This window comes from Notamacropus eugenii, chromosome 4 (assembly GCF_028372415.1).
Source record: "Notamacropus eugenii isolate mMacEug1 chromosome 4, mMacEug1.pri_v2, whole genome shotgun sequence".
NCBI classification, from domain to species: domain Eukaryota; kingdom Metazoa; phylum Chordata; class Mammalia; order Diprotodontia; family Macropodidae; genus Notamacropus; species Notamacropus eugenii.
Window position 1 is genome coordinate 428,842,063 of NC_092875.1, and position 22,880 is coordinate 428,864,942.

At 34.5% G+C, this 22,880-nt stretch overlaps 1 protein-coding gene across 4 annotated transcripts in view; it reads left to right on the forward strand.

Moving 5' to 3' along the window:
* Positions 1–22,880, forward strand: part of ZFR (zinc finger RNA binding protein) — a 71,726-nt gene that overhangs the window by 42,781 nt on the left and 6,065 nt on the right. For 3 of the 4 annotated variants that reach the window (XM_072605905.1, XM_072605904.1, XM_072605906.1), the window contains 5 exons: positions 366–571; positions 5,829–5,979; positions 8,240–8,381; positions 13,512–13,609; positions 14,466–14,561. In XM_072605905.1, coding sequence (XP_072462006.1) covers positions 366–571; positions 5,829–5,979; positions 8,240–8,381; positions 13,512–13,609; positions 14,466–14,561 — 693 coding nt within the window. The remainder of the gene's footprint in view (positions 1–365; positions 572–5,828; positions 5,980–8,239; positions 8,382–13,511; positions 13,610–14,465; positions 14,562–22,880) is intronic. The other variant, XR_011966397.1, reaches the window with a different exon arrangement.

The window sequence follows — 22,880 nt, forward strand, 5'->3', positions numbered from 1 at the left end:
TTGCACACAAGACATTTTCTTCTTTGATATCTTTGCGGTATAGGCTTAAAAGTGGTATAATTGGGTCAAAGGGTGTGCATAGTTTAATAGATTTGAGGTATAAATCCCTATTTTTTCCCAGTAATGGCTAGGCTCATTCACAGCTCCCCCAACCATGCAGCCATGTCCATGTTTTTCCATAGCTCCACCAATATTTGTCATTTTCTCTTTTTGTAAACCTTAGCCAATTTAATTGATGTGAAGTAGAGCCTTAGAGGTGCTTTAATTTACATTTTTCTGATTTATTATTGCAAATTAAATATTTGAATAGAAACAAATTATTTCCTTTTTTTAAATAAAGTAATAAAGATTTTTCTTCTACACAGCCTTTACGTCGTCCTGATTCATCTGATGACCGTTATGTAATGACAAAACATGCAGCTATATATCCAACTGAAGAGGAGTTACAGGCAGTTCAGAAAATTGTTTCTATCACTGAACGGGCTCTGAAACTTGTTTCAGACAATATGTCTGATCATGAGAAAAGCAAAAGCAAAGAAGGTGATGACAAAAAAGAAGGGGGTAAAGACAGGTATGGGTTTTTTTTGTTGTTGTTTTTTCCCATTTTCAGTGTACAAAATCTACCTTCTCTTCCCCCCTTATCTCTGAAAAAAGAAAGAAAAGTAAAATTCTTGTTAGATAGGCATATTCAAGCCAAACGTTGACCATGTTCAAAAAACATTCCTCAGTATGCACTGTGGGTTCATCAGCTATCAGGAGGCCAGTAGCATGTTTCATAATGAGTTCTGTGGAATTGGTTGGACATTGTATTGATCAGAGATTTCCAACCTCACAAAAATATAAATTGCCCAGATTAATAGAAGAGAAAATAGAATACTTAGCCCCATTTTAGAAAAAGAAATTGAGCAAGCCATCAGTGAGCTCCCTAAGAAAAAATCCCAAGGAACAGATGAATTCATGAGTGAATTCTACCAAACTTTTAAGAAAAAATCCCAATACTATATAAACTATTTGAAAAAATAGGTAAGGAGCCTCACCAAATTCCTTTTATGACACTGATATGGTTTTTGATACCTAAATCAGGGAAAGTAAAGATAGAAAGAAAACTATAAACCAATTTCCTTAATGACTCTCAGTGCAAAAATTTTAAATAAAATGCTATCAAGGAGATTCTAGCAAAGATCATACACTATGACCAGTTAGGATTTATTCCAGGAATGCAGGACTAGTTCTGTATTAGGAAAACTATGAGTATAATTGGCCACATCAGTAACAAACAGCAAAAATCATATGATTATATCAGTAGATGGAGCAAAAGCCTTCGACAGAATACAGCACCCATTCTTATTAAAAGCACCAGGAGGCATAAGAATCAGGGGGGCCTTTCTTAAAAAGATAAGTAGTTGCTATCTAAAACAAAAAGTAAGCATAGTTTATCAAGGTTTAATTTTAAATCTTCCCAGTAAGACCAGAAATGAAGCAAAGACATGCATTATCACCACTGTTATTCAATATTGTATTAGAAATGCTAGCTAGAGTTGTAAACAATAAAAAGAAACTGAAAGCATAAAAATAGACAGTGAAAAAACAAAACTATCACCCTTTGCAGATGATGTGATGATGTACTTAGAGAATCAACTAAAAAACTAGTTGAAACAGTTAACAATTTTAACAGAGTTGCAGGGTATAAAATAAACCATCAGCATTTCTGTGTACTACCAACAACCAACAGGAAGAGATAGAGAAATTCCATTTGAAATAATTGCAGATAGTATAAAATAACTGGGAGTCTACCTGCCAAGACAAACTCAGGGATTGTATGAACATAATTACAAAGCACTTTTCACAGAAATAAAGAAGATCTAAACAATTGGAGAAGTATTAATTGCTCATGAGTAGGCTGAGCCACATAATAAAAATGACAGTTCTATCTAAATTAATTTACCTACTTGGTGCCCATCAAACAACCAATGAATTATCTTATAGAGTCAGGAAAAATAGTAGCAGAATTCATTTAGAAGAACAAAAGGTCAAGAATATCAAGGGAATTAATGAAAAAATGTTAAGGAAGGTAGCTTAGCAGTTCCAGATTTCATACTATATAACAAAGCAGAAGTCATCAAAGTAGTCTGGTACTCACTAAGAATTAGAGTGGTAGATCGGTGGAATAGATTAGATATACAACACAGCACACAGGATAGTAAATGACCATAGTAATCTCGTGTTTGATAAACCCAAAAATCTCAGCTTTGGGGGTAAGAAATCACCATTTGGTAAAAATTGCTGAGAAACTAGGAAAGCACTTTGGCAGAAACTAAGCTTAGACCAACATCTCACACTGTATACCAAGATAAAGTCGAAATGGATATAAATGATTTAGACATAAAGGGTGATAAAGCAAATTAGAGGGACATGGGAAAATATACCTGTCAGATTTTTGGGAAAGGGAAAGGAGAGGATAGGGGTAATATGGGGAGTAAAATAGGTAACTTTAATTACATGAAATTAAGAAACTTACACAAAGAAAATTACAAGGAAAACTGGAAACGGGGAAAATTGTATCCGGTTTGTCTGATTAAGACCTCATATCTCAAATATATGGGGAACTGAGCGAAATCTATAAAAATAAGAGACATTTTGTAGTTTATATAAATGGTCAAAGGATATAAACAGGCAATTTTCAGAAGAAGAAATCAAAGCTTTTAATAGTCACATGAAAAAATGCTCTAAGTACTGATTGGGATGTTGTTCAGTTGTATCTGACTCTTCATGACAACCTTTGGGGGTTTCTTGGCAAAGATACTAGAGTATATTGTCATTTCCTTCTCCAGCTCATTTTATAGATGAGGAACTGAGACATGCAAGGTCACAAAAGCTAATAAATATCTTGAGGCCAAATTTGAGTTTCGGTCCCACTGCACCACCTAGATGTCCCTGCACTACTGATTAGAGAAATGTAAATTAAAACAACTCTTGAGATACCACCTCACTCCTATCAGATTGGGTAATATGACCAAAAAGGAAAATAAATGCTGGAGGGTGTGTAGAAAACTTGAGATGCTAATGCTCTGTTGTGATCTAATCCAACCATTCAGGAGAGCCTTTTGGTACTTTGCCCGAAAGGATATGAAGCTTACGTACCTTTTGATATAGCAGTACCACTTGTGGGTCTGTACTCCAAAGAAATCAGAGAAAAGAAGAAGGAACCTTATACGTACAAAAATATTTTTAAGAGCTCTTTTTGAGGTGGCAAAGAATTGAAAATTGAGGTGATGATCATCAATTGGGGAATGGCTGAACAAGTTGCGGTATATGATGCAATACTATAGCGCTATAAGAAATGACAAGCAGGATGCTTTCAGAAAAAATCTGGGAAGACATATGAACTGATTCAAGGTGAAGTGAGTAGAACCAGGACAACATTGTACAAAGTAACAGTAATGTTGTAAGGATGATTGTGAAAGACTTGGCTACTCTGATCAAGACAATTATTCAAGACAATTGCAAAGGACCCATTATGAAAAATGCCATCCACCTCCACAGAGGGAACTGAAGGACTCTGAATGCACATTGAAGCATGCTTTTAAAAAATTCTTTATTTTTATTGCTTTATTTTGTTTATATTTTCTTTTGCAACATGGTTAATATGGAAATATTTTGCATGATCTCACAAGTATAACCACAGTCAAATTGCTTGCCTTCTTAAAGAAGGGGGAAAAGAGAATTTGGAACTCAAAATTTTTTTAAATGATTGTTAAAAAGATTTTTACATGTCATTAGAGAGTATTTAATGAAATAAAATTAATTTTACAAAAAGGTTTTCCATCTCCCATCAAAGGAAACCAAAACTTTTTCCAAAGATAAGTTATGTTTTTGTTTGTTTTTCAAATTTTTATACATGTGTAATCATTCAAAACATTTCCATATTAGTCGAATCATCCCCCACCAGAAAAATATGCAAGTAAGAAAAATGCTTCAATTTGTACTCCGAGTTCATCAATTCTACCTCCGTCTCTTGGAGATAGAGAGCATTTTTCATCATGAATCCTTTGATACTGTCATGGACCATTATATTGATCAGAATGGCTAAATATTTCACAGTTCAGCATCCTTACAATATTGCTATTTACTGTGTACAGTGTTCTAGTTCTGCTGATTTCATTTTGCCTCAGTTCATATAAATCTTCCCAGGTTTTTCTGAAACCATCCTGCTTATTATTTGTTACAGCACAATAGTATTCTATCATAATCATATACCGTAACTTCTTTAGCTATTCCTCAACTAATGGGCATCCCCTCAGTTTCCAATTCTTTGCCACTACAAAAAGAGCTACTATGTATCTTTTTGTACCTGTGGATCTTTTTTTCCATTTTCTTTGATCTCTTTGGGATACAGACTTAATGGTGGTATTGCTGGGTGTCTTGACACTGCCACCACCCTGAGGTAGGCCCTCATCACCTTACACTTGGACTGTTACAATAGCCTTCTAGATGGTCTCCCTATCTCAGGTCTCCCCATTTTAGTTAATCCTCTACTCCAGATTCCATTAGTTTCCTACTCCTAGCAGCATCACATATAAAACCCTCTAATTGGCTTTTAAAGCCCTTCTTAATATGGCCCCTTCCTACCTTTCCAGTCTTTTCTAAACCCCTCCATGTACTCTATTATCAACGACACTGGCCTCCTTGCTGTTCCCTGCAAACAGGAAGGGATTAACAAGTGTGTAGTAAGTACTGACAGTGTTCCAGGCACTGAGAATATTGTCTCACTTGAGCAACAGTCCTGAGAGATAGATACTCTTATTATCCCCATTTTATAATTGAGAAAACTGAGACTGACCAAGGTTAAGTGACTTGCCCAGGGGTTACACAGTTGGTAGGTATTTGAGGATGGTTTTGAACTCGGGTATTTCTGTCTCAAGGCGTAGTGCTCTCTATCTACTATGCCTTTAGCTGGAAAATACTATGTCTCCCATCTTACATTTTCAGCGGCTGACCCTTGTGTAGCCACAGATTGTCCTTTTGTCTTTCTTTGTATCCCCAGTGCCTGGTACTTGTTCAGTTTTTCAGTTGTGTCTCTTTGTGACATAGACCATATTGTCCATGGGGTGTTTTTTTGGTTTTGTTTTGTTTTTGGCAAAGATACTGGAATGGTTTGCCACTTCCTTCTCCAGCTCATTTTACAGATGAGGAATGTGAGGCAAACAAGATTAAATGACTTGCCCAGGGTTACACAGCTAGTAAGTGAGGTCAGATTTGAATTCAAGTCTTCTTTACTCTGGGCCCTGTGCTCTATTCACTGAGCCACCTCCCTACCTGTACTGGCTGCGCCACCCCCTCCCACCCCATCCCCCTTTCTGCAGTTCCCCACCCCCCCACCCCCACCCCAAATGCTTCCTTTTATTCTGCCTGACTTCTTTTAAGACTCAATTCAGATCTTACCTTCTCCAAGAGAGTGCTTGGCTCCCTGTCTTCTTCACATAGCTTTTATTGTCTTCTCTGACATTACTTTCTATCTACTCTGAATATAGTTTGTTTCATTTGTTACTATTTACGAGTCATCTCCCTGATGAGAATGTAGATTCTTTGAGAGCTAAGAACTCTTTTGGTTTTCTTTGTATCCTCAGTGTTTAGCATAGTGTCTGGAAAAGAGTACCTTAATAAGTGGTTATTGACCGACAAGTTGAATTCTATGCAGATTGCCCATTTTTAGAGGAAAAATTAACTGGGTGGCCAATTTTTATCTTAATTTATATATTGATTGGTAGATAGGTGTTCTTATTGGAGATAAGAGAATACTATATTGTAATGCAATGATTTTTCTGCAGAGCTTTGAAAGGAGTCTTGCGAGTAGGAGTGTTGGCAAAAGGATTACTTCTCCGTGGAGATAGAAATGTGAACCTCGTTTTACTGTGCTCAGAGAAACCTTCCAAGACGTTACTGAGTCGTATTTCAGAAAACCTTCCCAAGCAGCTTGCTGTAAGTATTGTCTGGAATGTTCATTTTTGCTCCTTTTGGGGTTTGGAGTTATTGACAAAATTATACTTTAATTTATACCTAAACAGTCAGTTACTAATGTAGCTTTCTAGGCAAACTTTTTTTTTTTTAACCATGCATGATTTCTGGCAAGTATTTTTTTTCACTCTTAATTTTTTATTTTGTAGTGAATATGTTTGGTATTATACAGTCTTACCAGATTAGTTTTATAAGGTAAAACTGGAACATGTTATCTTTAGCTTTTTTTTTTTTTTTTTTGCTTTGAATAAAAAGAGGAAAGCCATCATTAATTTCGACTAACAAGTAGCTGTGTAAATAAGTATTTCTTTCTGGGTTTTCCACTAACTTCTAACATCTTTATGTACATGTTTTAAATGTCAACCTGCTCTTCTGAGAACTTTGATGATGCCTTCAGTAGCTTACCTGCCTGAAAGCTTCTTATGGTAGGAAATACTTCTAGTGAAACATAAGAACTCCAGATACTACTGATAAAGCAATTCTTTTTTATACTCTTGTTTTTAAAAAGTTGAATTTTCAGAAACTTCAGTTCTACTTAAATTTTTGTCAGAATTGTTTATAGCATTATCAGCGTTTCTTAAATTCCTGGTGTAGTTTAGATTGTCCTGAGGCTTATGAATCTTTTTTCCTGATACTATTTCATCTGTAATTTTTGGGTCAGACAACAGTTAGTCATCTGATGTGCCTAGAATTTGAGGCCTTTATTTTAAGTGTTGACAGCTTCATCTCCTTTCTGCCATGGCACCTGCTTTAGTGACAGTTTTGCCTTGGTGTTGATATTATTATATTTAGACTAACCTTTGATTTATCAGAGTAGAATGAAGCTGACAGTGCTACTACCAATAACATTACTATGAGTTGAGCAGGTGGCTAACCTCAATATTCTAGAATGGTTCTAGGGACTTGGTTCACAAAAGGATTGTGGGGTTTAATCGTCCTTAATTCCATGCAGTAATGGATTAAGAAATTTGTCTCAGCCAGTAACTTCATGTCATCCCCAGTTCACTCAATTCTTATGCAAATGAGCAAATAGAGCATTGAAGAGAGGTCATAGGATCATAAACCTTGAGCCAGAAAAGACCTGAGTGGCCATCTACTTCAATGTCCTTGTTTTACAAATGAGGAAACAAGGTCAGGAAAAGGTGACTTTCCAAGGTCAAACAGCTAGTAAGAGTCAGAAGTGGAATTTGAACTTATGTCCTCTAATCCAAATAGATGAGACTCATGGGAGTTCTTTCCACAGTACTATCTACTTTATATGAACACCTATGACTTAGGAAGGATATATTTTTTGTGTTTTTAAAGGAAACAAAAAAAAACATAAATGGAAATATACCAGGTGATATTTCTCTAAAAATCACTTAAGTTTATTTTCTAAACAAATGCTTCACTTTGTGCCAGATCCCAAATAGTCCTTATATTATGGTGTCCCAGCACCAAGTGACCCTTCTGTAAGGTTTGGAAAATGCTTTACAGATATTACCTCGTGACCTAGCAAGAATTCCTTTTGCTTTCAGAGATTCTGTAAAAGGAATTGTTTCTGGTTTGTGGTGAGGTTACATTTTTTCCCCCTTACATCTTATCCTTTTTTTTATCAGGAGGCAAATAACTAGTTCTTTCTGATCATATTTTCACTGGATACTTAAGAATGAAAAGGGCAAAAGAAAGGACACCTAAGATAGAGTCAGGGAAATTATTTGTATTGTTGATGTTGAAGAACAGATAAAAATTAGGTAACCCTCCCCCACTCCCTCACCAGTCCTCATATTACCATTCTGCAGTACAAAACCCATTGTTCAAGTGCAGAACAGAAGCTTCCATTTTGAGGATAGGTTTAGCTCCTGGCTTCTGAGCATGCCCATTTCAGACTGAGACAAAATGCATATTTTATTCTTGCATATAAGAAATAGCTAGAATATTCATTGATGGAAGGATAAGGTAAAGAAATAATTGTCCTTGATAACTTTATGCCAACCTCTGTCTGCCAGAATTCTCTTTTATCCAGCTGAGTCAAGGCTATGTCTCCACTGCTCACAACTGATTGACAAGTACATTATGGCAGATATACAAATTTGCGTGTGTTATAGAAAATTAGAGGCTGAAGAGCACTTCTGTAGATATATGATCACAGATGAAGCACCAAGAAAGCAAATTTAAAAATTCTCCCTTTAGTTGACAGTATTAAAGATTTCAATTTATACTTTTTTTTTTTATTGTCATATAGGTTATAAGTCCTGAGAAGTATGACATAAAATGTGCTTTATCTGAAGCTGCAATAATATTGAATTCCTGTGTGGAACCCAAAATGCAAGTTACTATCACGCTGACATCTCCAGTTATTCGAGAGGAAAACATGAGGGATGGAGGTTGGAAAGTTGTTAAAGATACTACTTTTCCAATAACTGTATCTATTCTGTTTAAGATGGCATTAAGCCCTAGAAGGCAACATGCTGGCATTACATATTAGGGAGAATTGACTTAGCAGACATTTTTGTTTATGACCATTTCCTTAAAAGTAAATACTCCATTTGCTAATGTATTTTGTTTCTTGATCAAACTTCTTAGCATGATTGATTTTGCTTTTTTTTTTTATTTTAAATGTAACCTCAGTTTTCTGGAAAAGTTCAAAATTATTTTTATCTGAACAGTTCAGGTATTTGGAAATTTTAGAAAGTGGTATTTTTATAGCATGGGGACATGAGTTTTAAGAAGTTTTTGCCCCTGCATTATTATTTTTAAAACTGAAATATTTTAGAAATAAAACTACTGAATTGTGAACTGGATAAATAATGTTTAATACATTCTTAAGAGGCATTGTTACACATCTAACTATAGCTTTCACTTTTACATTAATGTCATTTCCAGTTTTCTGAGGTTGCTCTTTGGTCTGGAGGGCTTTCATAAATACACAGCCTCCTGACATTTATAGGTTTGAGCATTTGACCCAGACACTATACAAGAAATATTGCAATAATAAATGACATAGTTAGTGAGTTCAAGTGCAAGTCAGAGCTCTTAAAATCAATTTACATTTATAGAATATGAAATCCTGGTGCCAGCAGTGTTGCTTTAGGGACTGTTCTGTAACTCTTTCAAAGCTTCCAAAGCTTTTAAGCCAACGAGCATGATCAGTGTCTGCAGTATGTTGGTTCTACCGTTTTATGGGTCAGATAAAATTTACTTTGTTTCCTTTTATGTCGTTTTTATAATCTTAATAATTTCTTGAAATTGAAGTTAGTCTATGTTAGCATTACTATTCATAATGTAGCCTTGGGGAAAAGACAAACTAATATAAAATGCCATGCATATATAGCAAGACTATTAAGAACTCATATATAAAAAATGGCACCAACAGTTTTTTATTTCCCTTAATATATGAGGGGTTTTATCATAACAGTATAATTTGTGAAGACAGCTTTGTGATGACAACTGCTTTATGCTTTGTTGTCCAAATTCTTCCATGCCTCAGAGAACAAAGCTTCATTTCTTTTAATTTTTCGTTGGAAATCTGTTGAATCTCATGTGCTACGCATTTCATTTCATTTTAACATTTTTAAAGATAATGGATTTTGTGTGAAGATTGTTTTTCTGGGGTTTTTTCTTGTTGGTTTCTGGTTTGGGGGCTTTTATTGTTTGTTTGCCTTTTTTTTAATCAATCAACTCAAGTCATACGTAATTTGACTTTTCATTTAAGATTTGGGAAGGAAAACACAGAAGATTTACTGAAAGAAAAAGCCTTTTTTTTTTTCTAGAAAACATCAAATTATAACTTAGTCAAGTTTAATTTGTTCTTTACTATTTTATAGTAGAGCAAGTCTTTAGGTTATGAATTATAGGCATAATAATTTTAAAACTTTAATAACTTACCCCTTCCGAAGGAAACAAAACTATTTTTGTCTGACCCACATTTGAGTTAGAATTACTGTTCTGAGTTTTATTTATCTGCTAAGTAAGTATTACTCTGAAGGGAAATAGCAAAAGCAAAAATTAATAGATTTCACTTCAAGACACTGAGCTGAAAAATGGATATACAAAAATGTCAGAGATGTTTATACAGTGTTGCCTCACTGCAAATAAGTGCAGTAAATCATGTCTTCAACTTTATTATGAAGATTGCTTCTTTCTTGCTGCAGAATAACGGTATGTGTGGTTTTTCTCTTACTGCAGCTCCCAATGCTCTGTGTCTTAAAATGGTTTAAAGCCTTTAGCTTGCTTCGGGGAATTTTTAGTTCAGGTGGTAAGGAAGGCTTTGCCGGAAGAATTCTTGTAAATGAAGACTTTGCGCATAGTTTGGAATCCTGCTGATGGCCCTATTTAAAGTCCCCTCCAAAAAAAAATAAAATGGCTTTTAAAAATTAAATTAAATTTTTGAAATAACTGTTAATCGCATAGCAGTCATATCCTTCAATAGTTTGCGTTTGACAGTTATCTATCGTTTCACAGAATTGACTTTAAATTTGATATGTTCAAAATGCTCTAACCCTTGCTGTGGAATCTTTTCTTCAGCAAGTCAAGTATGTGTGTGTGTGTTTTTTTTTCCATCCTTAGCTTATCAGGCCCGGTCCAAAGCCTTCTAGCAGAGGGAATTGATTCCTGTCAGGGGTTGCTGCCAAGACATCGGAAGGATTTTTGACCAAGGTTTTCAAAAGCTCAGTGTCACACCTGCCATATTGAATAAGGAGGGGTTTTGGATGCATAGTTCTAGCATTTTACTGTCCTTTTGTGTGTTTTTTGTTTTTGTTATATTTTTGTTCCTTTTTTTTTTTGTCCTGGTCTCTATCTTTCATAGAATTAAGCGGTGTTCACACTAGCTTTAAAATGGTTGACTGGATTATATAACCATGTTTACTGAAATTCATATACTTGTTAACTTTTAATTAGTACATAGTGTGGACACAGCATGTCTTCTAACTGACGATTAACCCCTTATTCATATATATTTAGAATATATTCACATAGGGTAAGAATTTGCCTTTGGTTTTTGTAAATTAACCTAGTCTCTGTTGTATGTTAACAGGGTGGTAAGCAACAAATATAATTTTAGCACAGTGACCTTTATTAAGGGGTTAATCCATTTGAAATGTAAAATGGGTACAAAAATCCACACATTAAATTTTATTTCAAATTTCCTAATGTATAGCCCTAATTTATTTTGAAATTGCAATAGGTGTCTTGGCATCTTTGGACTTAGAGTATTAGCTAAAAATTTCAAGCTTATTTATGCTGTCCTTCAATGATATATGGGATACTTCTGAACCACAATGAAAAAAATCAAGATTTTTCTGCTTGTGGATTGGGGTGGGGGAGGGAGGTTTCATATGAATTTGGAATAAATTAATACTGTAAAATTTTAAATTAATAGGAATTATAATCTACTTTCAATTCTGAGTTTTATTTTTTTAAAAAAAAAAGATTGCACAGTATCACCTATTTGCACTGTAGATGTAATCAAATAAGTAAATAAGGGACCTTAAAGGATTTTGGCACATTATGCCCTTCCTTCTTTTCTGCTTTTTACTACTTTCCTGGCTGTGCTTTCCAATAATACCTTTTCCTTTCTCAAAAAATGTCCCAACTATCATTATACTCAAGTTGACTCCTGGAATTTGTCTTAGTAGTTTTTCTCTAAATGTATGTTTACTAATAATATGCCTGAATATTTTAATTTTTATTATATTTGCTTCATAAAATCCTTTTTTATTATATGCAGTCTTTATATCAAAATATCACAAACTTTCTATTCCTAGGCTGCCTATAGACTTTATTTCAATAGATTCTGAAAATTTATTTTTGTTTCCTTACATGTTTTACCTTAATCTGGGTTGTAAGAATTAAAGATATCCCAGATTTCATAATAGAAATGATAAAATATAGCCTCTTAGTTGAAACTTAATATGCCCAGTATCTTTAAATGTTTCTGAGGACTTACAATCATAAAATTAGTGGTAAATTTTCCAGTTGTAAACAGTACTTTAAAAATAAAATAATCTTTCATTTTTTTCTTATCCCATAACATTGTCTTGCTCTTTACTTGTTACATGAATGACCTCAGTTTTTTTGTATTCTTTTCTAAATTCCCTTTAAATTTAGTGGTGTTCTGTATAAGCATTATATATAATCAGTAAGTTAAATGATGTAAAACTTTTCCAGATATAAATTGTCTTTATACTGGGCTCAGCAAACAACCCCTATGAGTTAGACTACATTATATCTTTTAAGTTTGTCAGCTCTGCAATTTTATAACAAGACTTGGGGAGGCAGCATTGTATAGGGCAAAATTACAGAATTTAGAAGTATAGGACCTCTGGTCTAATCCTAGCCCTGCCACTTACATATGAAGCTTTGGGCAAGTCTTAATCTGTATAAGCCTCAGTTTTATCAACTGTAAAATGAAGAGGTTGAGCTTTTATCTCCAAGGTCTCTTTCTACTCTAGCTTGATGAACACTGAGTTACCAGATTAGATTTATTTCATTACCAAGTGCTGATATTTGTAGATGCATACATCCTTGCATTGAGACATAAGATAATTAATTATTAGATTGGATATTGAAGTGGCTGCTGTACCATTAAAACAATTAACATTTTCATTAGTTGAATTAACTTGATTTGCCCTGATCTTTAGGTGCTAATTTTTTTTCCCCAAACACATTTGTGTACTGTATTTCCTTTAGTGTGACAAATATACTTATGACACAGTAACCTAGACATTACTTATTTAAATTGAGGTATACAAAACATACTTTCCTTCTCAGTTAGTAAAGCAATATGTTTATTGTATCCACCTTTTATTCTGCCTTTATCACAGTAGTGCCTATTTTCCCTTTTCTGCTTTATATCTCTCCCCTCTCCAACTATATCATGATGTACTTTATGAGAACTCTGAGAATTTTAAAGGGTATCTCACATTCCCTTTGAAGTAAGTCCAACTCTCAAGGAAAAATGTTTCTGAAACCTTTTTAGAATCTACTGTTTTCCATTATTTAAAATCTTCCTTTTTCACAAAATCTAAAATCTCTTTCCTTGTTCACAGTGATTTCCTTTCTGAAATTAGGTCCAAAATAGGCTGTAACCATTTAAGATGATGAGCAAATTCCATAAGTTTGTTGTAAATTCTACTTTATTGAAGTGGATTTTTGTGTTCCCTCTGTCTTGTGTTCTTTGTGCTGGTGCACTGTGTCCAACCATCCTTCCTTTAACGTTTAATTTTGGAGGGGATTTATTTTTCTAGAACATTTATTTGAAATTTGATTATATTATTGCAGTCATTGCAGTAGAATAATAAAGTGAGAGTTAAAAATCATTTTGCTCTCAACTTCATATTGGGATAACATTCTCTGAATTTAAAAGAATTTTGCTAAATATTAATCATTGGTTTCAAGATGCTAGTAAAATCTCAAATGGCATGTGTGACATTGAAGCTACTTTAAGGAAGTGTCTTGCTCACCTGGTCAAACACCCATTCCTCACTGCATTTTGCCAATTCAATCCATTTTAGATGTAACCTCGGGTATGGTGAAAGACCCACCGGACGTCTTGGACAGGCAAAAATGCCTTGACGCTCTGGCTGCTCTACGCCACGCTAAGTGGTTCCAGGTTCGGAACATCATTTTACTTTTTTCTTGTAGCCTTATGAGAGAGTAGTTCAGTTACAGTATGTTTAACTGTATATAAACACTCAAAGGTTGCCCTTGGCAATGCTACTTTAAATTAAATGAACAGAAAAAAATGTTAACCTAGTTCAGTACAGATCTGCTTTATGCAGCTATTGCTGATTTGACAAGAAACTTACATTTTGGGGTGTTTGGTTTTTTTGTGTGTGTGTGTGGTCATTGAGAAGGCGATGTTGAAAGCTTGACTCGCTCTGGATCACCATATGCTGTGTATTTATATTATATTCCATAAGGCTGCAGAGTACCTTTGCTTTAAATAATGGAATATGTGTTTAAAGCTTTGTGTTTAGTTTTAAGATTTTTTTTTCCTGTTTCTCTAAGTTTATAAGTGTAGGGAGTGAAAGGTGAGGAAGCAGCTGTTTGGTTTAGTGACTTTGCAGTCTTGCAAAGGCACAGTAAAGAAACCAAACAGATTCCCTCAACCTTTCAGTCCCTAGACAAAACTTTTTAGCTCTTTACTTTATTCCCTTTATTCTAATATAGGCAGATTTTTAATTTACTGTTATAAACAAACATAGGTCAAAGTTCACAGGGGATCAAGAAATATTATTCTTGTATAATCTGTGCACTCTGACTTAAAATACATACAACTTAAAGTACTAACCTTGGCATAAAATACTGCTGTAAATGGCAGCTCATGGAATGAAATTTTGGAGTGATTTGTTTCTGTCATTATTGCTGAGCTTCCATTGAACAGTGGTGTTTTAGCTTTTTTCATCAAGGGCTATTTTCTGTAGTTTCTAGGATTAATTAATTTGATTTTTGTATTGCTCTCAAAGGCTAGAGCTAATGGTCTGCAGTCCTGTGTGATTATCATACGTATTCTCCGTGACCTCTGTCAACGAGTTCCAACTTGGTCTGATTTCCCAAGCTGGGTGAGTTGTTTATAAACTGTATGCTGTGAAAAATGTGTTGGAGATGTTACTGATTTTTGAACCTGAAACTAACTTTTTATTTTCATTTTTATTTCATGTCCTAAATGTAGCATACTTTTCCCCCTATGGAAAACTATAGGAACTTAGATTTTTTTGTTAAGAAAACAAAAACAAAAAAACTGTCTCATTTCTTCCAAAATAATTTACCACCTAAATATAAACATACTAGGTAAATTATCTGATTTTTCATATTTTCTTGTATTATTTCTGAAGAAGATATTTGATATGGTTATTATAAATGTTATATCTTGGGCATGCATGGTGTTAGGCTTCCATTGACTAATTTGGAATGATACTTTAATAACAATACCTGCTTCGTAGTCATTTCATTTACTGATGCCAAGTAGCTTTCTATATTACCTCAGGTTCATCCATTTTGCTTAAAGTAACTAGCTTAAAGGTAGTACCATACTATTTTGCAAAGTCCCTTTTAGGCTCTGTATTTTATCTGACTTCTTTGTCAATAATGCTGAAATAGAATTATTTCATATAAAATTTTGCTTTGAGAATGAAACAGTCAAAATTAATTTTACACAATGCTATTTTAAATAAAAAATACTTTGCTACAGTGTACAGAATTGGAAAGACCTTGGAGGCCATTAATTCCAACCTACACCTGAATAAGAATCCTCTCCACAACATATTGACAAGTTGTCAGACATTTGCTTGAAAGCATGTAATGGGAGGGAGATGTTAATCTCCCTGGGCAACTCATTCTGTGGAAGATTTTCCTTAAAATGAGCCTTAATTTGCTTCTTTGTTGCCCTATTTTATTGTTGCTAGTTCTGTTCTGTGCAGTAAGACAGAACTGGCCCAATCACTCTTTTGTGTGACTGCCCTTCAAGTATATAGAGACAGTTAGCATGTCCTTTTGGAAGTCTTGTGTTGTTCAGGTTAAATATCCTGAGTTCCTGTAACTGATCCTTGTGAGGCATGAAGTTGAGCCTGGCCCTTCATCCAGCTTGTCAATAGCCTTCTAAAACAAGTCGTTCTCACTAAGCAGAGCCAGATAGTCTGATCAAGGCAGAGAATAAGAGGCCTCCAGGCCTAAACGCTCTGCTTCTTTGCAGCCTAAAATTACATCGATGTTAGACATAATTCACCTCTTCAGCTTCTAGTCCTCTAACATGCCCATATCCTTTTTCATTGCACTTCTATCAGGCTGTGCTTCCTTCATCTTATACTTTGATTTTGATTCAGAAGTTATAAATAAGACTTTAAATATTTGTCACAATTAAATTTAGTCTTTTAATTTTTAATTTTAATTTTAGATTCAACCCACTATTTTAGCATGTCCTCTTTTTTTTATCCTAATACTATGTTACTTGGCTATTAGCCCTGTTAGTTTGTGTTTTTGGCAGATTTGATAAGCTGCCATCTATACTTTGATTCATGTCATTGGAAACAAAGTTAAACAGCAGAGCTCCAGTGGAGCACAGCTTCTTGGAATGCATTTGGAATAGTCACCTGATACCAAATTGTACTGCTTAAATACAACAGGTACAATTCAGTGCCTATTCTGGTACATTATAAGTAGTAGATAAGACATCATTTAGATAAGGGGTTTTTAACCTTTTTGGTGTCAAGGACCCCTTTGACACTCTGGTTGGTGAAGCCTATAGACGTCAGAATATTTTTAAATGCATAAAGCAAAATAAATAAGATAACAAAATCAATAGTATTGAAATGTAATCTGTAGTCAGGAAGACAATCTAATGGTGGGTCTAATTGTTACATAATTTTTAAGTAATAATGAGTGTAGGTTATATTTTAAGATATTTGCAACAACTGTTAACATAATTTAAAATAATTTGTAACATAAAGTATTTCTATTGATGACAAAGTTACTGCTAATACTATGGTAGTTTTTCATTTATTGAAGGAAATGCTAAATTTCATTTTGAGGATGGTGAAAATAAAGATAATAGAATTTTTTTCCCTCTGTCCAGCTTAAAGACTCCCCAAAATCTATCCACAGATCCTTTGAAGGGCCCCAGGATAAGAATCCTTGATTTAAATTAACTGGAAAATAGGAAGGATTATGAATGTATTTTTTTGCAAATAATTTTTCTGGCCATATAAATAAAACAGTATTTAGTTAAAGCCTGTAATCCGAAACATATAAATATTCTTCATCATGAGCACTTTTAGTTGACATTGCAGAAAAATTTTCATTTGCAGATCTCATTATTAAAATAATTGTAAAACATCAACTCCGGAAGGAGAAACACTATTCAAATTAGTGCAACCTGTTTTGTAAATCTTCTTACTAGATATTTCTAGTTTTAAAGTCAGTTCACAGTTATCTATGAAAATAAAGAATGGTTGTTTATAGACATGTGAAATACACTGAAAACTAGTTTTGTTACTTTGAGGATTAACTTCTCTTAGTATACTTCTTATTAAACCAGATGGTTGACATTGAGTTCAGGTAGGTTAACTATTTGAGCTTACCTATTTTTCTCCTTTGCCAGTTAATACAAATGTGAGTCACTAAATAAATTAAGTCAAGCAATCAATATGAACATACAGTTTTCAGAAAAGGAAACAAAAATTGTTATAAATTGTTGGGAGAAGTGTTCGATCTCAATAGTAATCAGAAATACAAGTGCAAACCACCTTGAGATCCCCCTCTTCCATCCCAGCACAGCCTTCAGATTAGCAAAAATAGCAGAAAGCATCAAAACAATGCTGACAAGGTTGTGGAGGAGAAAGTGTACTTACTCACTGATGCTTTGAATTGTGAACTTGAGTACAATTTTATTCATATCTGTTGATCCAGTAATTGCGTGATTGGGAATATAACTTGAAATTATTGTTAAAAACAGAACCAAGAAAGTCCCCTTTCCAAAGATTCATAGCAATTTTATATGTAACTGTAAAAGAAAATAACCTAGAAACAGTCTAAATGTCCAGTAATGGAAGGAATGGTTGAATAAATTGTGGTACGTTAATAGAATTCAACACTATATTGTAATTAAGACCAAGTGGTCTGGATTACAAAATAAAGCAAAGTAGAAAAATCAGAAAATCAAAGTACACTGTAATTACAACTACATTGAGAACAAGAACAATTGAATGAGAACAAATGGACCAAGAACTGACAGTGACTTAACAAGAATTGACTGAAAAATTGTTTTTGTTGCTTTATACAATAAAATTAATTAAAATGTAAATAATTCTTAATTAAGTACTTAAGTTAATTAATTAACTGTACTGGTGTTCATCTAATTACTAATAAAATATTTAATTTTTTTAAATGAAGTCAAAAAGTCCAAGGTTAGGAGGACCTTCCCTTTTGCTATATTTTTAAATGCCACAATCCTAGAACTTCAATGACTTTCTACCAAAAAGTTTCACCTGTCCTGTATTAGCAGTTCTTAATAAGGAATTGCATTACTTATTATAATCTTTCATGTTCCAGAATCTCTAAGCCATTATGTGTTCTTCTGTACTAAATTATTATTGAATCATATTAAATTCTTCTAGAGACTGTACCCAAAAAAGACATTTTTGAAAGCTGTAATTTCTTACGTAAGCTTTACAACGTTCTTGCATAAGGCTGTGACTTGTGAATCTAGGTGGTTGCTTTTAACAGGCATTCTATATATTTATGTCTTTTATCATGTCTTTTAAGTTCATGATTTTCCTTTGCCTCTTTATGGCCTTGTATATTTTATTTGATAGAAGATCCAGAATCCTTAATATTTGGTACTGAACAGATTTGATTTTTAGTGGACTTTTGACATAATTAGAATTGTATTCCAGTGTTAGTGAAATGTGTTTAACACGTGTTCTAAGGGTTATCTCAAATGCCTAATGAATTAAAATTTTTCATTTGTGTGCATGCTCCTTCTACTACCCCAGATAATCATCCTTTTCACACTTTACTAAACCATTTTTATAAAACTGTCAAACCACTCAAAGTATACTCCCCAGAAGTTAATACTAAATGCAGTTTTTGCATATATTTCTAGGCAGTAGGTATGCAGATTTTTCTATCTTAAATATTATTTATATCACTAACTGAAGCTTTCTAAGCATAGAATCATTAACACCAATTATTTATAATTAAACTTTGCCATAGGCCTACTGTGAGCCCTTTGTTATCACTCCCACATTGTCTGTTCTGATAAATGCTATGTACAGTATTGTATAGGACTGCCTTATTTACAAGCCTAATAGGAGAAAGAGACTGTTTCAGGAATTTTTTCAGATTTCTAAAATTTAACTTAAGTCACAAAATAATTGCTTGACCATTTTTTAAAATGTATATGTATTTATTTTTAGTTTTCAGTATTCATTTCCACAAAATTTTGAATTCCAAATTTTCTCCCCATCTCTCCCCTCCCCCCAACCCATAACACCTTGCATTCTGATTGCCCCTTCTCTTAATGTGCCCTCCCTTCTATCATATCCCTTCCTTCCTTTATCCCCATCTTCTCTCTTTTCTTATAGGGCAGGATAGATTTCTGTACCCCACTACCTGTATTTCTTATTTACCAGTTACATGCAAAAACAATTCTCAACATTCGTTCCTAAAACTTTGAGTTCCAACTTCTCTCCCTTCCTTCCTCCCCACCCATCCCCACTGAGAAGGCAAGCAATTCAATATAGGTTATACATGTGTAGTTATGCAAAAGACTTCCATAATAGTCATGTTGTGAAAGATTAACTATATTTCCCTCCATCCTATCCCCCATTTTTTCTATTCTCTCTTATGACCTTGTCCGTCCCCAAAGGTATTTACTTCTAATTACTCCCTCCTCCCATTTGCCCTCCCTTCTATCATCCCCCCCTACACCCCACTTATCCCCTTCTCTCCTACTTTCCTGTAGTGTAAGATAGATTTTCATACCAAATTGATTGTGTATGTTATTCCCTCCTTAAGCCAAATGTGATGAAAGTAAGCTTCACTTTTTCCCTCTCACCTCCTCCCTTTTCTCCTCTATTGAAAAAGCTTTTTTATGAGATAATTTGCCCCATTCCATTTCTCCCTTCCTCCTCCCAGTATGATGTATTACTCTCACCCCTTGAGAGAGAGAGAGAGAGAGAGAGAGAGAGAGAGAGTGTGTGTGTGTGTGTGTGTGTGTGTGTGTGTGTGTGTGTGTGTGTGTGTGTAAACCCTCCAACTACCCAAATACTCAGAAAAGTCTCAAGAGTTACAAATATTATCTTTCCATGTAGGAATGTAAATAATTCAACTTTAGAAAGTCCCTTATGATTTCTCTTCCCTGTTTCCATTTGGCTAATTCTACTTTTTAAAGCATTCTTTTCCTCATTGGCTTTTTGGATGTCTTTTTCCTGTTGAGTAAGCCTACTTTTAAAGGTGTTATTTTCTTCAGCATTGTTTTGGGTGTCCTTTAGCAAGCTGTTGACTCACTTTTCATGATTTTCTTGCATCCCTCTCATTTGTCTTCCAAATTTTTCCTCCACCTCTCTTACTTGATTTTCAAAATCCTTTTTGAGCTCTTCCATGGCCTGAGACCATTGCATATTTATTTTGGAGGTTTTGGATGCAGAAGCCTTGATTTCCTCTGATGGTATGCATTGTACTTCCTCATTCAAAAATACCTGTTCAACAAGAAAGTAACCTTCTATAAGTCTTAATTTCCTCCCCCCCCCCCCCCCCCCCCGCCTTTTTTGGACATTTTCCCAGCCAGTTACTTGACTTTTGAGTCTAGGGACCTGTAAGTTCTCAGTTTCTCCAAGGTGGTTCAGTCAAGGGACAGGAGTTTACTCCTCTCCTGGCCTGTGCTCTGGTCTGGGAGCAACCACAAGCTTTTCTGCCCAGAATCTGCCTTGCTTGACCATTTATGATGGGGATCTTTTTAAAAATGTATTTTTAGATACTTTGACCTCTTTAAACAGTGTCCAGAACAGTAATTTAACCTTTATTTGATGTCTTAGAGTCATCATTGTGAATATCAGTCAGTTAGCAAGCATTTATTAAGCTCTTATTATTCAGGCGTTGTTCTAAGTTCTGGAAATACAAAAAAAGGACAAAAACAGTCCCTGCTCTCCAATGTTTACATTCTCATAGGGGAAATATGTAAATAAGTAGATGCATACAAGATGTGTACATAAATATATATGTGGGAGATCATATTAGAGGAAAAGCCCTAATCACTTAGAGGCACAGAGGGTCCAAAGGGACTCCAGCTGAAGGTGAAATTTTAACAGTCTTGAAGGAAGCTAGGGAGACAGAGCACTCTGAGATGAGGATAAAGGCAGAAGGTGGAGCTGGAGTACTGTTTTCAAGGAAACAGCTAGTCAGACCTTGGAATGCAGTAAGACTGGGAAGGTAGAAAGGGGCTAGTTTGTGAACAGCTTTAAATGCCAACTGTCAAATCTACAGAGAAAGCACCTTGGCATTTGTATGGTACTTTTGTGTTTGATTGATGCTTTTAAGGGAGGGGGGGGGGGGGGCGGGCGGGTTATATCACTTTAAATCAATGTTCTTCAGCCAAATAGGATCCTTTGTTGTAGCAAAGAAACCAGTTACACAAAATCACCTAACCTAACAACTATTTCTCACCGAGTTCAGCATTCCACATCTGTAGTCCCCAGTTTCTGTCTTTATAAAAGAAATATAATTGGATCTAAATAAGTGTTAATAGGTACCAAATGGGGCTTGGGATAGAAATTGAGCTCAACATGTAGGGCACTAAATTTCCTTAGTTCTTGGCCATGTTGCAGGCAGTTGAAGTTGCTAGGTAAATATTTCAGAGCTAACTGTAATCTGAAAGCTAGAGAATCTCAGATTCCAATCATAACCTCAAATTTAACACTTTTTTGGAAAAGTTTTGAAGACTAGAATGCTTACAAATTTCAAAATATGTAAAATTAGGCTTAGATTAGTTTGACATATATAATTTGTAACTAGTATTTTTAATCAACTTGACAATAAAAATAAGCATATGATTTTAAAACCCTGCCTTTAACCTATTACTGTTTTCTGTACAAACATACTTTTTCTAATTGTAATTTATAATAGATACTTTCCATTGTGCTTCTTACAGTTTTATGTAAGCTCCCTGAGGGCAGGCATTGCTTCGTTTTTGTCTTTGTGTTTCTGGTGCCTAGCACTTGTATAGGAGACTTACTGAATTGAACACTTTGCACTGCATGATGCTTCCTGAAATAATAATACAAACATCATTAGATTTGGAGCTCAAGGACCTGGGTTTATATTGTTAAATTTGTGCTTCAGTTCTTCCTCACTGGGCAAGGCAACCTCTTTCTATCAGTTTCTTCATCTGTAAAATGAAGGAACAGTGTTAGATATGGAAGGACCCATCCAGAGCTGAAGCTCCTCTCTATTTCTGTATATTTATTCTTATTGTCACTTAAAATGGCAATATAATATTGTACTAAGATTACCATAATCTACCTAGACATTCCCCAGTTTGGGGGTATTTGGATTGTTTTCCATTGCTTTACTATTATATGTTTCATTTAACTTTTGTTTTGTACATATTCTTTTTACTTCAGTTTTTTTAAATTCTAAATTCCCACTCATTCTCCTATCTAATGAGAAAGCAAGAAAAATAGACTCCATTGCAAATATGTATAGATATGCAAAAAAAAATTCTCCATCAACCGAGGTTACTACAGAGAACAAAAGAAATAGAAGAAAATGATTTCATTCTGAGTCCTTCAGTTCTGTGTCTGGAGGTGGATAGTGTGCTTCGTCACGAGTCCTTTGTAGCTGTAGTTGGTTATCATGTTGATCAGTTACTAAGTCTTTCAGAGTTGATTATATATATTTTCACATATTCTCATAAGTGACTTGTCACTACGGAGCTGTTCAGACCCAGTATCATTTACAGTTTTCCTTATATTTGAGGCTATATATATTGTCTTTCTTTATTATTTATAGTGAAGCATTTTAAATGAAAGTAAAATACACAAATTTCTGTAATGGGCAATTATTCATTTAGTAGTTTGTTGTGGTTTAGTTGTTTTAGTTGTGTCTAAGTCTTTGTGAGTCCATTTGAGGTTTTCTTGGCAAAGGTGCTGGAGTGGTTTTACCATTTCTTTCTTCAGTTTATTTTGCAGATGAGGAACTGAGGCAAATGGGAATAAGTGACTTGCCCAGGATCACCCAGCTAGTGTGTATAGGCCAGATTTGAACTCAGGAACATGAGTCTTCCTGACTCCAGAACCTACTTTCTATCCACTGAGCCACCTAGCTGCCCTCACTTGGTAGTACTGGCCACTTATTCTTTGGAAAAGTTATTTGGGAAAAATTGAGGC